The 18894-nt window shown below is 46.9% G+C and overlaps 1 protein-coding gene across 2 annotated transcripts in view; it reads left to right on the top strand.

Moving 5' to 3' along the window:
- The first annotated feature begins 3319 nt into the window (after positions 1-3319).
- The window catches only part of STARD7 (StAR related lipid transfer domain containing 7), a 39744-nt gene continuing 24169 nt past the window's right edge, over positions 3320-18894 (top strand). The window contains exons 1-4 of one of the 2 annotated variants that reach the window (XR_005775642.1): positions 3320-3638; positions 5121-5284; positions 15125-15174; positions 15256-15366. Coding sequence is in view for 1 of the 2 variants with exons in the window: in XM_040414488.1 (XP_040270422.1) it covers positions 3400-3638; positions 5121-5284; positions 15125-15174; positions 15256-15366 (564 nt within the window). In the remaining variant the exon portion in view is untranslated. The remainder of the gene's footprint in view (positions 3639-5120; positions 5285-15124; positions 15175-15255; positions 15367-18894) is intronic. The other variant, XM_040414488.1, reaches the window with a different exon arrangement.

Genomic DNA, 18894 nt, shown 5'->3' with positions numbered 1-18894 from the left:
AACTTCTCTTCTTTTTTTAATTCACTTCTGGTTTTGGTCCAAAACTGCACCTGACCGTGTGACCGTACCTTTAGGGGAAGAAAGGAACAGGGACTGGGGTCACTAAATAAATCAATATCAATTTTGTGGGCTGGACTGTGGACCTTGGCTTTACAAGGGGTTAAATTCCCTGTGGATGTGCATGGGTTCCTCCAACTTATGGGGTAGCTTTGGGTGACGCTTATGGTTTACCCCATAGGCATTTTAGAGGAACTGGTTAAGTTTGGTCCTTTGAGGGCTCTGGCTGGTACTTATGGGGACTCTATGACTGGGGCACTGTAAGGATACTGGCTGGTATTTCTGGGGAATCTGTGGCTGGGGCACTGTGAGGGCTCTGGCTGGTACTTATGGGGACTCTATGACTGGGGCACTGTAAGGATACTGGCTGATACTTATGGGGGCTCTGTGGCTGGGGCACTGTGAGGGCTCTGGCTGATACTTATGGGGGCTCTATGGCTGGGGCACTGTAAGGACACTGGCTGGTACCTATGGGGGCTCTGTGGCTGGGGCACTGTGAGGACACTGGCTGGTACTTATGGGGAGTCTATGGCTGGGGCACTGTGAGGGCACTGGCTGGTACTTATGGGGAGTCTATAGCTGGGGCACTGTAAGGATACTGGCTGGTACTTATGGGGGCTCTGTGGCTGGGGCACTGTGAGGACACTGGCTGGTACTTATGGGGAGTCTATGGCTGGGGCACTGTGAGGGCACTGGCTGGTACTTATGGGGAGTCTATAGCTGGGGCACTGTAAGGACACTGGCTGGTACTTATGGGGGCTCTGTGGCTGGGGCACTGTGAGGACACTGGCTGGTACTTATGGGGAGTCTATGGCTGGGGCACTGTGAGGATACTGGCTGGTACTTATGGGGACTCTATGGCTGGTACTTATGGGGACTCTATGGTTAGGGCACTGTGAGGACACTGGCTGGTACCTATGGGGACTCTATGGCTCGGGCACTGTGATGCAGCAAATTAAAAATCGCTATAAAGCTAAGTTCACATCTTCATTAAAGGCTCACAGATTTCAAAAAACGTTTGACATGTCACAGAGATACCCCCACTGGTTGCTAGCACGAGACGAGAGAGGCGCTCGCTTACAGCAGTCAGGTTTTCGGAATCTTCTTAGTATTCAGCAGGTGATATAATTAGCCTGCACCCTTTTTGTGCGGATCTCGCGGATGTTCCAGGCCTATTGAGCTGATTTATCTTTCAAATGCTGACTCTTTTATTATATTTTTTCATTACGATGCTATTTATGCTCTTTATGTTACAACACATGCTGAGTTATCACATACCATTGATTTGTTTTAGTGAATGATAATGAAATTAAATAGTCAATAAAAAAAGAAAAGAGACCTTTTACACCGACCGATGGAAAGTCCATGGGGGATGAACAATTGTTCCCAATGCAGTTTCCGTTATGTTTGCCTCACATCCCGACAGGCAAGCATTTTCATGCTCACATAAATGATCTGATCAGCCAATAGCCAGGTCCGCACAAATCTGATGATTGACAGTGGTATAACCTTCAAATTGGTGTTTCCATTGGCCGCCCGGCTCATGGAAACCAGACCTTACACAGGCCAGTGTTTGTACGTACGTTCATTCCCGAGAATTGGCTTAATCATCTGCATGCGTAAAGGAAACACCAGAGACTAGGACAACAAATCACCGAGCACAAGGAACAGGACGAGCAAACCAATGAGAACCAGTGGACTGGAAACAAAATCACCAGGCACTAGGGACTGGGGTCACTAAATCAATGGACACCAGTGACAAGGACGAGAAACACTGTTCTCCATCAACCATGGCTGCGAACCACTGGACCCCAGGGACAGTGACATTAAATCAATCCAGAGGTTGTGGCAGTAATCCAACACTCAACACCAGTAAACAGGTCACCTGCTCAGTGGACAAGAGGGTACGGACACAAGGTCGAGTTTCTGCATAAAGTTTTGGAAGCCAAATTCAAGAATTGATCATAAAAGGAGAGAAAGTATAAAGGACAGATACAACTTCTCTTCTTTTTTTAATTCACTTCTGGTTTTGGTCCAAAACGGCACCTGACCGTGTGACCGTACCTTTAGGGGAAGAAAGGAACAGGGACTGTGGTCACTAAATAAATCAATATCAATTTTGTGGGCTGGACTGTGGACCTTGGCTTTACAAGGGGTTAAATTCCCTGTGGATGTGCATGGGTTCCTCCAACTTATGGGGTAGCTTTGGGTGACGCTTATGGTTTACCCCATAGGCATTTTAGAGGAACTGGTTAAGTTTGGTCCTTTGAAGGCTCTGGCTGGTACTTATGGGGACTCTATGACTGGGGCACTGTAAGGATACTGGCTGGTATTTCTGGGGAATCTGTGGCTGGGGCACTGTGAGGGCTCTGGCTGATACTTATGTGGGCTCTATGGCTGGGGCACTGTAAGGATACTGGCTGGTACCTATGGGGGCTCTGTGGCTGGGGCACTGTGAGGACACTGGCTGGTACTTATGGGGAGTCTATGGCTGGGGCACTGTGAGGGCACTGGCTGGTACTTATGGGGAGTCTATAGCTGGGGCACTGTAAGGATACTGGCTGGTACTTATGGGGGCTCTGTGGCTGGGGCACTGTGAGGACACTGGCTGGTACTTATGGGGAGTCTATGGCTGGGGCACTGTGAGGGAGTGTTGGATCACTCTACTGGCCCATAACAGGTAGTATTTAGTGTTAGGACCCGTCTGACAGAGATCGCCTTGACGTTCGGCAATAAGCGTAGCATTAGCACCATAATTTTTGTAATCATTATTTTTGTGACTATGGCATTGTTGTACTTTATCTGATTTGCAGGGTGCTGCTGCATTGTCTCTTTTTTTCCTCTGGGGCACTGTGAGGACACTGGCTGGTACTTATGGGGAGTCTATGGCTGGGGCACTGTGAGGACACTAGCTGGGGCACTGTGAGGACACTAGCTGGGGCACTGTGAGGGCACTGGCTGGTACTTATGGGGAGTCTATGGCTGGTGCACTGGTTGGCTCTCAGAAGGTACTGGGGGACCTTATAACGGTGCACATTTCGCCAGCTAGTCACTGACAGCTGCCACAGGACGTGCGTTTCTTCTACTTCCCGGAGGGAGCACGAGGCGCCGTCCAATTAAAGCCCTTGGTCACATGGCCTGGTCACGTTATCCGCTCATCTCCCTTGCCCTTGATCAGGGTTGCACTTGTTGACGTAAGAAGTCAGCGGTGATTGACAGCACTTTCCTCCAATCAGCGAAGCGGCCCGGGAGCCGACGACCAATCGCGGTGTAGGAAGGTCTGGCCCGGGCCTCAGGGTGTCTGGCGTGCTGCAGGCGGGCTCTGGGCGCTGCGGCTTCGGGATGTGGCAGCAGGTGGTCCGCGGTGTGTCGGCCGGGATAGTGGGATGGTTCCGCTGCCACCTGCCTCCTGTGTGCCACTACGGGAGGGCACAGCAGCGCTATGGAGAACGGAGCGCCAGGGCTCTTATCCGGGGCCTGCGCTACAGGAACAGGCCGGGGAGGACGGGCAGGCTGCTGGCTGCGCTCACAGGGGCCTTTCTGTGGGAAGAGGAGCGTGTGCGGGAGGAAGAGATCCTCAGGTGAGAGGCGCTGCAGCTAGAGGATGGCAGAGCATGCTGGGCTTGTAGTCCATTCATTGTCAAGGGCATGCCGTGCACTCGGTCTGATGGAGCCATGACAGCTCTCGTGTCTGGCCTTTGTTGGGTTTCCGTTTTCCCTCTCATGTCTGGGGCTTGTTCACATCTGCGCCTTTGCAGAATCCATAAAAAAAAATTGCACAAAAAATCCCACCTGCAGCTCCTAAAAGAAGCTGTGACCCAAATTATAAGTGGTGTCTGGGCTGCCATTGGGGCCAGTGAAACCTAATGACTGATCCTGTGTTACAGCCTGTACTGTAGTTCTTAGCTGCATTCACAATTCTGCTGGCTTCAGAGCTGAAATCTCTTACCATCCTGCATGCACAAATGGTAGTCTCGGGACAATCTAAGGCTAGCGTTACTAATCTCTGGCAGGGGTACCGCATGTCGCTACCGGACACCCGCCGGCCCCATTCACTATAATGCTTGCTTCAGGCAGTGGCGGAATGCAGAGAGATCGGACCTAACTATCCTACTGGATTACAGGCGGATGGGCCTACTAATAGGGCTGCTGTTGACCGTTTGGACTGACCATAAGCAGCATTGTGACTGCAGCTCTGGAGTATAATGAATGCAGTACTTAGTGTCTATACATGAGCTGTAAGTGGCGTATCGAAGGTGAACCTGCCCTTTAAGCTGGTTCTAGTGCACACTATTTGCCCTCTGCCATTAGACTTCTGTCGACTGTTCCTTCAGGGGGTTCTGCCGCCAGTGGGGACAATCGTATGTCTGCCATGGGGGGAAACCTATCGGACAGGTTAGGTTTTAATCTGTATGAGCCTTTTGTAATAAATGGAGCCGTGTTTACCAGGCAGCCCCTTATCTTCGGCCCTGTGTAGAAATAACACGTGAGTTTTGCCCAGACGTGCGATAACAGGAGTGGTGACGGTGTGGCCACTTGTTTAATTTGGATGCCGCCATAGACGGGCACGTGTGTGGAGGAGGGGGTGGATTTTGCAGTCAGTTCTGACACCACTTATCGTGGGTAAAAGTATGGGTCAAAAAGGAAAAAAATCTTTGGTAGATGGCATCAAAAGATTTCGGCCATATTCAAGGGGTTTTGTCCTATCCTTGCGGCTGCGCTGCACTGTACGGATGAGACGCTGTGCCTGGGTAAAGGATGGGCAGCCCCTTTACAGAACTGATCGGCTCCTGTCCCAGGAGCGTGCCCTCAGTGATCATACGTTGCCAGGCTAAGCATCTGCCGTCAATATCTAGGTACTGTTTTAGGGATATGCGCTCTTCAATGAAAACTCCATTATAGGCGCTGAGGTCCTTGCTTCAGATCCAACCAAGGATTACATGTGCCTGGCATTTGCATGTTCTCCCCGTGTTTTGTCTGCGTTCCTCCACGTGCTCGTTTTTTTTTTTTTTTTTCTCTCGACCTCGCTGGTATTGATTATTTGTTATTTTATTTTTCTGCAGTCCGGCTGAGGAGATGAAACGCGTGCAGCTTGCCTGTCGTGTATCTCAGGGGCAGACTCGAGGATTTGACAGCGGTGAAGAAGGCTGGGAGCTGGTGGTGGATAGAAAGCACTTTCGGTTGTGGAGGCGACCCATTGAGGGAACTCACCTGTATTGGTACCGAGGTGAGGGGCACTGGTCAGATTATCGCCACAGGTTTGCAGTCCACACGTAGCCATCTTGTAGCCATCTCTGTGTTATGACAGGGTGTGTTGCCTGATCCTCTCGCCTTGGCTGCTGTTCTGACTATGCTTGTGGTGCCCATGTCACAGGTCTGTGCAGTGTATGCTGGTACTTGTAGTGTGCATCACTAGTGCTGATCTACATCTCCTCTTATAGTGCTCCTTGCACTTTAAGCTCCTCATCATTGGCAGTCACTAGAAATGAGTGACACCCATCAAAGTTTCAAGGCAACCTTCTTGTGAAAAACCATATTACGTGAGGGACGTTGGAGCGCAGATACTTTTACACTCTCTTCCACGATCCAGTGGAACAGGAGGTCCCTACGGCCAGGGATCACTGTCCCTCCGCAGCCTTTTTGCCCAGTAGCACCAGTTGTGGAAGCACATGCCTTCTTCCACCTTTTTATGCCTTTGCAGATGTTGGATCTCTGTTATTCTGGAGCCTTTTTCTAAATCTATTTCTCAAGGGTGGTCCTGCCAGGAGTTCAAGACTCCAGCCGACATAGGCATAGCTTCCATAAAATCATGTCATATAAAAAAAGAATGCATGCTGTTTTTATGGCTTTTTTTTTTTTTAAATAGCAAAATAACTCTAGACAAAATTTTAGGAGCCTTAAAGGGCTTCTGTCACCCCCCAAACAGCAATTTTCAGTATTGGACTTAATATAATTGCTAATGTACGCAGAGTCCATATATACCCCTCTTACCTCTGGCTGTGCTTTTAATTCTTTATTAATTATGGGTATATTATTTATAAGCGTTGGTGGTATAGTGTGTCTAAATATACTTTTTGTAAAATAATGGCACCCCATTTCGTTGGTGGTTGTAGTGGCTGCATGCTTATTAGGCAAATACTTACCTGAATCAAGCATCCAGCGACGTCACCGGACTCTCCGCCTCCTTACCAGCGATGCCGGCGTCTTCTCTTCCGGGTGTAGGGCTGACGTCATCGGCGCAGGCGCACTGAGGAAGGAGCAGCCAAGCGAGCGTCCTTCTCTCAGAGCGCCGGCGCCGAATGAGGACCAGTACGGCGCAGGCATGGGATTTCAGCTGCAAACAGGGCCAGCGGTAGGAGGAGAGCGCTCGCTGGCCCTGTCAATCAAGTGGAGGAGGGGGCGTATTTTTAGACCGAGGATGCGGCGGCTACCAGCAAGTCCACCCAGCTTGCTGGTAGTGAAGAAATTTGCATATCACAAAAGTACTATTTTTAAAGAATTTAAAGCACAGTCAGAGGGGTATATATGGACTCTGCGTACATTAGCAATTATATTAAGTCCAATACTGAAAATTGCTGTTTGGGGGGTGACAGAAGCCCTTTAACCCCTTAAGGACCGGGCTCATTTTCACCTTAAGGACCAGGCCATTTTTTTGGAAATCTGACCAGTGTCACTTTAAGTGCTAATAACTTTAAAACGCTTTGACTTATCCAGGCCATTCTGAGATTGTTTTTTCGTCACATATTGTACTTCATGACACTGGTAAAATGAAGTCCAAAAAAATTTTTTTTTTGCACAAAAAAATACCTAATTTACCAAAAATTTGGAAAAATTTGCAAATTTCAAAGTTTCAGTTTCTCTACTTCTGTAATACATAGTAATACCCCAAAAAATTGTGATGACTTTACATTCCCCATATGTCTACTTCATGTGTGAATTGTTTTGGGAATGATATTTTATTTTTTGGGGATGTTATAAGGCTTAGAAGTTTAGAAGCAAATCTTGAAATTTTTCAGAAATTTACAAAAACTAAATTTTTAGGGACCAGTTCAGGTCTGAAGTCGATTTGCGAGGCTTACGTAATAGAAACCACCCAAAAATGACCCCATCTAAGAAACTACACCCCTCAAGGTATTCAAAACTGATTTTGCATACATTATTAACCCTTTAGGTGTTGCACAAGAGTTATTGGCAAATGGGGAGGAAATTTGAGAATTTAATTTTTTTGTCTAATTTTTCATTTTAACACATTTTTTCCACTAACAAAGCAAGGGTTAACAGCCAAACAAGATGGTATCTTTATTGCCCTGACTCTGCCGTTTATAGAAACACCCAATATGTGGCCGTAAACTACTGTACGGCCACACAGCGGGGCGTAGAGGGAAAGGTGCGCCGTATGGTTTTTGGAAGGCTGATTTTTATGGACTGGTTTTTTGACACCATGTCCCATTTGAAGCCCCCTGATGCACCCCTAGAGGAGAAACTCCCTAAAAGTGACCCCATCTAAGAAACTACACCCCTCAAGGTATTCAAAACTGATTTTACATACGTCGTTAACACTTTAGGTGTTGCACAAGAGTTATTGGCAAATGGGGATGAAATTTGAGAATTTCATTTTTTTGCCTAATTTTCAATTTTAACCCATTTTTTCCAATAACAAAGCAAGGGTTAACAGACAAACAAGATGTATCTTTATTGCCCTGACTCTGCTGTTTACAGAAACACCCCATATGTGGCCGTAAACGACTGTACGGGCACACAGTAGGGCGTAGAGTGAAAGGTGCGCAGTTTGGTTTTTGGAAGGCTGATTTTGCTGGACTGTTTTTTTGACACCATGTCCCATTTGAAGCCCCCCTGATGCACCCCTAGAGTAGAAACTCCATAAAAGTGACCCCATCTAAGAAACTACACCCCTCAAGGTATTCAAAACTGATTTTACAAACGTTGTTAACCCTTTAGGTGTTGCACAAGATTTAATGGAAAATAGAGACACAATTTCAAAATTTCAAATTTTTGGCAGATTTTCCATTTTAATATTTTTTTTTCCAGTTACAAAGCAAGGGTTAACAGCCAAACAAAACTCATTATTTATGGCCCTGATTCTGTAGTTTACAGAAACACCCCATATGTGGTCGTAAACAGCTGTACAGGCACACGGCAGGGCGCAGAAGGAAAGGAATGCCATAAGGTTTTTGGAAGGCAGATTTTGCTGGACTGGTTTTTTTGACACCATGTCCCATTTGAAGCCCCCCTGATGCACCCCTAGAGTGGAAACTCCAAAAAAGTGACTACATTTTAGAAACTACGGGATAGGGTGGCAGTTTTGTTGGTACTAGTTTAGGGTACATATGATTTTTGGTTGCTCTATATTACACTTTTTGTGCAGCAAGGTAACAAGAAATAGCTTTTTTGGCACGTTTTTTTTTTTTGTTATTTACAACATTCATCTGACAGGTTAGATCATGGGGTAATTTTATAGAGCAGGTTGTCACGGACGCGGCGATACCTAATATGTATACATTTTTTTTATTTATGTAAGTTTTATACAATAACTTCATTTTTAAAACCAAAAAAATGTTTTAGTGTCTCCATAGTCTAAGAGCCATAGTTTTTTCAGTTTTTGGGCGATTATCTTGAGTAGGGTCTCATTTTTTGCGGGATGAGATGACGGTTTGATTGGCACTATTTTGGGGTGATTATGACTTTTTGATCGCTTGCTATTACACTTTTTGTGACATAAGATGGCAAAAAATGGCTTTTTTTACACTGTTTTTATTTTTATTTTTTTACGGTGGTCATCTGAGGGGTTAGGTCATGTGATATTTTTATAGAGCCGGTCGATACGGACGCGGCGATACCTAATATGTATACTTTTTTTTTATTTATGTAAGTTTTACACAATGATTTCATTTTTGAAACAAAAAAAAATCATGTTTTAGTGTTTCCATAGTCTAAGAGCCATAGTTTTTTCAGCTTTTGGGCGATTATCTTGAGTAGGGTCTCATTTTTTGCGGGATGAGATGACGGTTTGATTGGTATTATTTTGGCGTACATGCGACTTTTTTGATCACTTTTATTACCTTTTTTGGGAAGTAAGGTGGGCAAAATTTCAATTTTCTCATAGTTTTTATCTTTTTATTTTTATGGCGTTCACCGTGCGGGGAAAGTAACATGACCATTTTATAGATCAGGTCGTTACGGACGCGGCGATACCTAATATGTGTAGTTTATTTTATTTTTTTAATTTTTATTCAGTGATAAATGTTTTTTTTTTATCTTAACTTTTTTCACTTTTTTTAAAAAAAAATTTGACCCAGACCCACTTGGTTCTTGAAGATCCAGTCGGTCTGATGTCTGTATAATACAGTACAGTACAATATATATTGTTCTGTACTGTATTTTACTTACACTGAACAGATCTATGCTTTCAGCATAGATCTGTTCAGCACCATGGACAGCAGGACGCCTGAGCGTCCTGTTGCCATGGGAACCCTCCCCGTCTGCTCAGAACTTCGCAGACGGGGAAGGGTAAGCACGGGGCTAAGGGGGGCTCTCTGGGGGCTCTCTCCCTCTCCATCGGGGGGCTGCAAAGGCACAGCAGCCCCCCGATGGAGAGGGAGGGAGCTCCCTGAGCGATGACAGATAACTTTTTCCATACAGCGGTCCGTACGGACCGCGGTATGGAAAGGGTTAAACGGCTGACATCTGCACAGATGTCAGCCGTTTATACCAGGGTGCCAGCAATGTGCTGGCACCCTGGTATAACCACTAGAAGCCAACGATCATTCATGGGGAGGCGGGCGGGGGATCGCGATCCCGCCTGCCGCACCGCCCGCCTCCCGCAACGCCCCCACCGCATGCGACACCCCCCCCGCACCACCCGCCGGCATCAAATCATGCAGGGGTGCAGGGGGGGGGTGAAAAATATAGATTATAGGCAGTCAAAAGTTTCTGATCCCTGCGGTCAGGGACCGCGGGCATCAGAAACTGCAAAAAGCGCAGCAAACCGCAGGTCTGAATTGACCTGCGGTTTGCTGCGATCGCAGACACGGGGGGTCACATCACCCCCCCTGGCGTTGTCACAGGATGCCGGCTGAAGGATTTCAGCCGAAATCCCGTTCCGTTTAACCCCTCGGGCGCCAGAATCCCGATTTAAAAGTTAGGACGTACCGGTACGTCCTTGGTCCTTAAGGACTCGGGAAATAGGGCGTACCGGTACGTCCTATGTCCTTAAGGGGTTAAGGGAGTTGTATGACCCCCCACCCTCCTGGCTAAATTTAAGGTTTGAAATGTGTTTAAAACAAAAAAGAGAGCCACTCGCCTGTTCATATTTGCTGAGGGATCCGACCCCACTGATTCTGGTCTTCTGTGGGCCAGATATATGGTGTTCCCATCTGTGGTAATGTGCGCTGCTGCTACCATTCACTGGCCTCAGTAGTGACTTGTCCCCAAGCGCAATGTCCAGTGATTGGACTCCACATTAGGTCCACAGAGGATCGGAAGCAGTGGGGACAGGACCCTGGGCATGGAGCACCGGCGAACAGGTAAGTGGCTTTTTTTTAAGTTAAAATCCTGGCCCACATTAAAGCTTGGAGATCGGACATTCCTTCAATACTAATTCCTTTCTTATACACTGCTCAAAAAAATAAAGGGAACACAAAAATAACACATCCTAGATCTGAATTAATTAAATATTCTTCTGAAATACTTTGTTCTTTACATAGTTGAATGTGCTGACAACAATCACACAAAAATTAAAAATGGAAATCAAATTTTTCAACCCATGGAGGTCTGGATTTGGAGTCACACTCAAAATGAAAGTGGAAAAACACACTACAGGCTGATCCAACTTTGATGTAATGTCCTTAAAACAAGTCAAAATGAGGCTCAGTAGTGTGTGTGGCCTCCACGTGCCTGTATGACCACCCTACAACGCCTGTGCATGCTCCTGATGAGGTGGCGGAAGGTCTCCTGAGGGATCTCCTCCCAGACCTGGACTAAAGCATCTGCCAACTCCTGGACAGTCTGTGGTGCAACGTGACGTTGGTGGATAGAGCGAGACATGATGTCCCAGATGTGCTCAATTGGATTCAGGTCTGGGGAACGGGCGGGCCAGTCCATAGCATCAATGCCTTCGTCTTGCAGGAACTGCTGACAGACTCCAGCCACATGAGGTCTAGCATTGTCTTGCATTAGGAGGAACCCAGGGCCAACCGCACCAGCATATGGTCTCACAAGGGGTCTGAGGATCTCATCTCGGTACCTAATGGCAGTCGGGCTACCTCTGGCGAGCACATGGAGGGCTGTGCGGCCCTCCAAAGAAATGCCACCCCACACCATTACTGATCCAATGCCAAACCGGTCATGCTGGAGGATGTGGCAGGCAGCAGAACGTTCTCCACGGCGTCTCAAGACTCTGTCACGTCTGTCACATGTGCTCAGTGTGAACCTGCTTTCATCTGTGAAGAGCACAGGGCGCCAGTGGCGAATTTGCCAATCTTGGTGTTCTTTGGCAAATGCCAAACGTCCTGCACGGTGTTGGGCTGTAAGCACAACCCCCACCTGTGGACGTCGGGCCCTTATATCACCCTCATGGAGTCTGTTTCTGACCGTTTGAGCAGACACATGCACATTTGTGGCCTGCTGGAGGTCATTTTGCAGGGCTCTGGCAGTGCTCCTCCTGTTCCTCCTTGCACAAAGGCGGAGGTAGCGGTCCTGCTGCTAGGTTGTTGCCCTCCTACGGCCTCCTCCACGTCTCCTGATGTACTGGCCTGTCTTCTGGTAGCGCCTCCATGCTCTGGACACTACGCTGACAGACACAGCAAACCTTCTTGCCACAGCTCGCATTGATGTGCCATCCTGGATAAGCTGCACTACCTGAGCCACTTGTGTGGGTTGTAGACTCCGTTTCATGCTACCACTAGAGTGAAAGCACTGCCAGCATTCAAAAGTGACCAAAACATCAGCCAGGAAGCATAGGAAGTGAGAAGTGGTCACCACCTGTAGAACCACTCCTTTATTGGGGGTGTCTTGCTAATTGCCTATAATTTCCACCTGTTGTCTATCCCATTTGCACAACAGCATGTGAAATTGATTGTCACTCAGTGTTGCTTCCTAAGTGGACAGTTTGATTTCACAGAAGTGTGATTGACTTGGAGTTACATTGTGTTGTTTAAGTGTTCCCTTTATTTTTTTGAGCAGTGTAATAATGTGACTTCTTTTTAAACCCAATCCCTTTCACCAATGAAAAATTCATTGAAATGCCGGATCCGTCTTTCCGGTGTCATCCGGCAAAACTGTTCCGGCATTTATTTTTTCACCTTTTTTTCCGCAGACCGGAAGGGCGGATCCGGCATTCTGGTATTTTGAATGCCGCATCCAGCACTAATACATTCTTATGGAAAAAAATGCTGGCATCCAGGCAAGTGTTCAGTTTTTTGGGCTGGAGATAAAACCGTAGCATGCTGCGGTTTTATCTTTTTGCCTGATCAGTCAAAAAGACTGAACGGAAGACATCCTGATGCATCCTGAACGGATTACTCTCTATTCAGAATGCATGGGGATTAAACTGATCAGTTCTGTTCCAGTATTGAGCCCCTAGGATGGAACTCAGTGCCGGAAAAGAATAACGCTAGTGTGAAAGAGGCCTTAGGCAGTAGACATAGTTGCTCTTCTTATAGCGACATTAGAGAGTTAATCTGGTTAAGTCGTTGTGATTGTAATCTAGAGCTGACACCTCCCAAGAACCAGGAAACAAATGCTTCTCAGAAATTACAACTTAAAGGGGAAATGAACGGGTGGACATATCCAGACACATAAGTATCTAAAAATACCCTTTCATTAAATTAATTACAAGTATACATGATAAGACCATTTGGAAGAGATGGATATGATGTAAAACTAGATACAGACAAACACATGGCTGAGACGCCCCTAGCTAGGGAAGTCACCCCAAAAAATCTGTGTTGGAGTATATCCTATAAACCCCCCCCCCCCCCCCCCCCCGATACTGCTACCGATATCTATAGTGGCAAAGATGCGCAAGCGGTAGGTATCAAACTACCTTAACGATTGATAATGGATCGTCTATAGAAGGTCCCAGACACTAATGCAGCGCCACAAATATAATACACGAGTGATATCAAGTGTTTTGCAGCCTTGGTGTCACATTAATACATCCCAGTCTCCGGTGCGTAGTTGTAACTGAACAATGGTGCCGAGAGTGCAGCGCAACAAATCGCCCCACATAGCCATGGGTTAAGAATATCTGCTCCGCTGTAATCGCATTAATAGTCTCTGACATACCTACGGACATGATAAGTCGCTGCTAGGATGGCGCCTCAATCATCTGACACCTTTGAGGCAAAACACCACTTGATATCACTCGTGTATTATATTTGTGGCGCTGCATTAGTGTCTGGGACCTTCTATAGACGTCGATTCATTATCAATCGTTAAGGTAGTTTATTTGATACCTACCAGTTGCGCATCTTTGCCACTATAGATCGAGGTAGCCGTATTGGGGAGGGGTTTAGGATATACTACAGATTTTTTGGGGGGTGACTTGCCTACCTAGGGGTGACTCATCCATGTGTTTGTCTGTATCTAGTTTTACATCATGTCTAATTAATTTAATAAAGATTATTTTTAGATACTTATATTCACTAGCATTCCCTAGTGCCTTTTTTGGTTTGGGTTAAGTGTAATTATCTAGCCTATGGGTTATTATTAATGCGTAGAGAGGTTTTTGTAGGTTTTTCATTTCCAGAAACATGTCAGCAGATCACATCGCTGGTGCCTGTGAGCTCTGACCGCCGCTCTTCTCCTCACTAGACCTCAAAAATCTGCCGTCTGAATCCTGCACCAGATTTATGCTAGAATTCTGTCTCTGCGGTTGTGCGCCCCAAATTTTCTCCCTGCGTCAAAAAGTGTATCTGTGCCCCAAAAAAGGTTACGTTTATACCGCATATAAGTTGGTGTAGTTTTAATCCTTGTCAGACATGGCGTAAAAATATCAGAAAAAAAAGTGTAAAACTGGCTACTGGCGCATTTTCACTAGTTAATCTGGGTGTGGGATAGCAAAAAAAAAAAGTTTTTATTTTTATGTTGTTCACTGGGCAACCACTTTTATAATGCACTGGTGAACATCTGTGTGCGATTGCATTCCCAGGGGGCCAATGGGGACAGGGAGATCCTTACTAAAATGCCTTAATGCCAGTGATCCAGTGAGAGCCCAGCTGTATCAGTGCAGCCTGTACTGGGTCTCTTCAGTCCCTGTCACCCACGTCGGGGTTAATGGCACGGGCGGCAGGAACTAAACACACTATACAGTCTTCACTGATACAGCCCTCTGGACAAAATGTTTTTGTTTTAGATTTTTCGTTAAAAAAATAAAAAATAAAAACATTATGGGCTCTAAAAGGTTGAATGAATCAAGTTAATTTGATCAATCTCCCAGCCCTACATCCAACCCCGTACCACCCGGCCTGAAGAGCTCCCCGTTACCACCTCCATCTGATCTTTTGGGTCTGTTCCCTATAGGTCTTAAAGCGACCCTCTAATCCAAATCTAAAATTTGACTGTACGTGCCCTTCCTTTCTCCCACACTGCACCCATTCTGGTCACTTATTCCTTTCGTGATGGCCACCACTGTCCTCATCTTACTGCCCTCAAATGCACATAGACGTATGCGGTGTCCACCAGAGGGCAGAGGAGGTGGTGTGTCTTAGTCTGAAACAATGGCAGCCATCTTGAAAATAATACAACAGGGTAGCATGAGAGTAATGGAGGGCACCAAGTATGTTAACTATACACATGTCATATAGTAAAATTTTAGATTTGGACCTGAGGTCGACTTTAAACTCACCTCAACAGGTTCCTACCAAATGAATTATGAACACGTTTTTCATTTATTGCCTCCAATACTTAGCAAATTGAAACCTACACCGTTCCTTATGAAGCCGCAGGGGTTCACTGAGCAGCATACCAGGAGGACGATCCCGTGTCTGTTCTTACTTTCTGTGGCCTTCCCGTTTTATTGATATCCTTCTCTGTTTTCTGCCCTCAGTGTTTGGCTCCTACAAGGATGTCACTCCTCGTCAGTTCTTTAACGTCCAGGTACGGTTTCCTCCGTTCATGTATGTGTCATGTTCCTGATCGTTGTGTTCTAGAGCTTAACGTTATGTATTTCGCCCGCAGCTGGACACAGAGTACCGGAAGAAGTGGGACGCACTGGTCATTAAACTGGAAGTGATTGAGAGAGACGTGGTCTCTGGATCCGAAGTGATTCACTGGGTCACTCATTTCCCTGTAAGTCTTCTATCACGTGCCTGTCTGTCCCTTATCATTCGATTTGTGGGTTATGATTAAAGGGGTTGTCGGGTTTCTACAATCCCTTTTCTTTTGAACTAGTCCTCCCCCAAAATGAGCTCATCACAAGTTGACCCGCAATAACTAGTTGTACTCTTCACTGAAACCAAATGTGTAATTCCCCTGCATCGCTACTACAGGGGGAAAGGAGCATTGCATGATGTCCATTGAAATCATTGGCCTGTCCTCCAGAGAGATGCTCTTCTACTGTGATCCTCAAGGTGAAAAATTCTTAAAAGCCTAAGATGGCCAAATTGTTCCTTTTTAGTCCTCCCAGTCATCTTCCCTGTCCAGTTTTCCTAAGACTCTCACTTGTGAGAGAGCATTGATCCTTTGTCTTCTATTCTGGATGAGAAGCCAAGGGATGAGAGAAGAGGGGGAAGATGGGGGACGTGCATGCTCCATTATTGTCTATAGGAGTTAACAAAAACAGAAGGCTTTCTCCAACTCCCGGCGGTAGGATCCCCACCTGTCAGACATTTATGGCATATCCCATGGATCTCCAATACATACTTTCTGAAACTAAACACCAGAATACACAATTGTGTATTATGGATTCCTATTTCATTTATTTATTTTTTTACTTGAAATAGTTTTATACACCTATATGTTTTTATATGCGTATGGTATTTTTTCAATATGCAGTATGTCCTGTCCCCCCCCCCCCCCCCCCCAATTTGGTTGTGTTTTCACCCTTAGAAGTGAATGTTAAATTTAAAAAAGCACCTTCCATATTTGCGGGTCCCTTTTTTATTACTTTACTCCAGTACCATTACAGAAATCATAATAAAAATTACTACTTCAACAAAAATATGGAACCAATATGGATAAAAAGGGACAAGTCTGACTACAATGCGAACAGAAAAAGAGGACAAATTGTAGAAAACATATCTAAAGTGCATCCATATTTGATCCTTCTGACCATGACTGAGCCTGAGGAATATTACATTTTGTTGCTTTATGCTGGGGTCGTTTTTGTTGCATGTGTAATGACGGTAACAGATACACTGCTCACAAAAAGTTAAGGATATTTGGCTTTCGGGGAAAGTTTATGGAAAACTTAAAGTTCCTGCTACAGTGATATTATATCATGAAAGTGGGGCATTTAAGTAGAAGCAGCAATGGTGATTTCCTCATCTCAAACAATTTATTGAAACAATGGGATTCAGGTCTGGAGAAAATGCAGGTCACTCCATTTGAGGTCCCCCAGTCTCCAGCAGCCTTTTCCTAATGATGCGACCTCGATGAGCTGCCGCATTGTCCTCCATGAAGATGAAATTAGGCCTGTGTTCATGCAGAGGCACAATGACTGGATTAATCAAGTAGTATGGGCTTGTCCCTGTGCCATTCACAAAGTGTAGGGTAGTTCTGTATTGACTAAACACACCTGCCCGCACTGTAACACCACCACCACCATAGACTCGTCTGCTGACAAGTGGCTGATGCATAGCGCTCTTCTTAACGTCTCCAACATCGTTGGCGGCCATCATTTCTGCTCAGCTTGAATCGACTTTCATCAGTGGACAGCACTGAGACCAACTGGTCCCTCGTCCAGCGTAGATGCTCCCTGGCCTATGCAAGACGATGACGCCTGTGATCAGGTACCCTTGCAGGTCACATCTAGTACGCAGACCACCAGAGGTCGCACTACATTTCTCGCCCATGTTCATTGGGGGACACAGAGACCATGGGTATAGCTATGTCCTCTAGGAGGCATTGACACTAGATAAAGCTGTTAGCAGCTATACCCCCTCCAGCCTGGAGAGAGAGCTTTCCAGTTTTTTCGAGTGTCAATAGGAGGCAAGACCTCCCTGCTCTGCAGGGATCTCCTGAAGATTTTTTATTTTAGTTAATTTTTTTCCTTCTTTTTCAGATGGGACAACAGTGGACGCCTCGCCTCCCTGTTCTCCCGGGGTCGAGTTGCGCCAGTGCCGGTCACCCACACTGCTGCCTCCCCCACAGAAGACAAGGTGGACCAGGGCAGCCTCGCTCCCCTGCATCCCGCCAGCCAATAAGTCACCCATCCAAGCCCCCCTTTCCAGCGTCCTGCCATTACGGTGCCAGTAGCTGAAGGGGTGACCCTGCTGGACCAGAGGAGTGCTAATTCCTTATTTACATGCAGGGAGCGGAGTGCAGCTCCCGCTCACCGACAAGGGAGCATTTACCTTTCTCCACCCCTTCGGGAGCGGATGCCGGGCGCGTCGCTCCTGAGGGGGTTAACCACCCTGCGTTCGGGCGGCACCGCTTTGGTGCTCCGGCCGCAATGTTTTGCCGTCCTGCTCAAAGAATATTGGGGGCGCACTCTGGCGCCAATCCTTCCCGCCCTTCTCCCCCTCCCCCAGTCGCCTGCTGAGCCACTCCCTTTACCCTTCATGGCCACCCACCATTCTTAGGCTGGCACCTGATTATCTGAGGCCCTTCCCCTAAGTACACTGTACATGAGTGGAGGATTTAACTCCTTACGTCATTGAGGCCGGCTTCCTAGTTTTCTCAAAAAAAATAAAAAATAATAAAGGACATGTCCGTCCATACGGGTCCCCCTCCTCAGCCACACTCGCATAGTTCCCAATACCGCCTCCGGGCCGTTTGTTTGATGATTCTCCACATGGGCAATCCAGTGAGGGACCACTGCAGGATCCCAATCCGTCCTCCGGGGCCGTTGGTTGATGATTCTCCACCTGCGCAACTCAGTGATGGACCACTGCAGGATCCCAATCCGTCCTCCGGGGCCGTTTGGTTGATGATTCTCCACCTGCGCAACTCAGTGAAGGACCACTGCAGGATCCCAATCCGTCCTCCGGGGCCGTTTGGTTGATCATTCTCCACCTGCGCAACTCAGTGATGGATCTCTGCAGGATCCCAATCTGTCCTACGGGGCCGTTTGGTTGATAAATTCTCCACCTGCGCCATACAGTGGAGGACCTCTGGGATTCCCAATCCACCCTCCTGGTTGTTGGTTAATAATTCTCCACCTGCGCAATCCAGTGGGGTCCGCTGGAATCTACCCTCCGGGGTTCTTTGGTTGATAATGCACCGCCTTCGCAATCCGGTGGAGAGACTTCTGGGAGTTTCCGTTCCACCCTCGGATGGTTTGGTTGATAAGTCCCCGCCTGCGCAGTCCACAATTGCCAGGGGCGAGATTCTGAAGGGTAGCTCTACGCGCAAGCGAACCGCAGCAGGACAATTTTTCTCCTCGAATATTTCAGCTCCCCTACTCTTCCTCCCCAAATCATGCTCAATCACACCCTCCCTCACTGGGGCGGGTCCGTCCAGAAAGAGGGGAGAATCTCTGATTCGGATCTTGATATAAGTCCGAAGCAATCTTCCAGAGATTGCGTCTAGGTGGCCAGCAGTACTGTCGTATGCATTACCCACTTCCTTTGGTGGTGTAACTGCACTACTTCAGGATACAGTGCCTGCCTTAGTCCACCTATGGCAGGGGACAATGTATAAGTACAATGACTTGGG

Source organism: Bufo bufo, chromosome 1, assembly GCF_905171765.1.
Source record: "Bufo bufo chromosome 1, aBufBuf1.1, whole genome shotgun sequence".
Taxonomy (NCBI): domain Eukaryota; kingdom Metazoa; phylum Chordata; class Amphibia; order Anura; family Bufonidae; genus Bufo; species Bufo bufo.
Note: the sequence above shows the minus strand (reverse complement) of the source record. Positions and strands in the feature narration are given on the sequence as shown.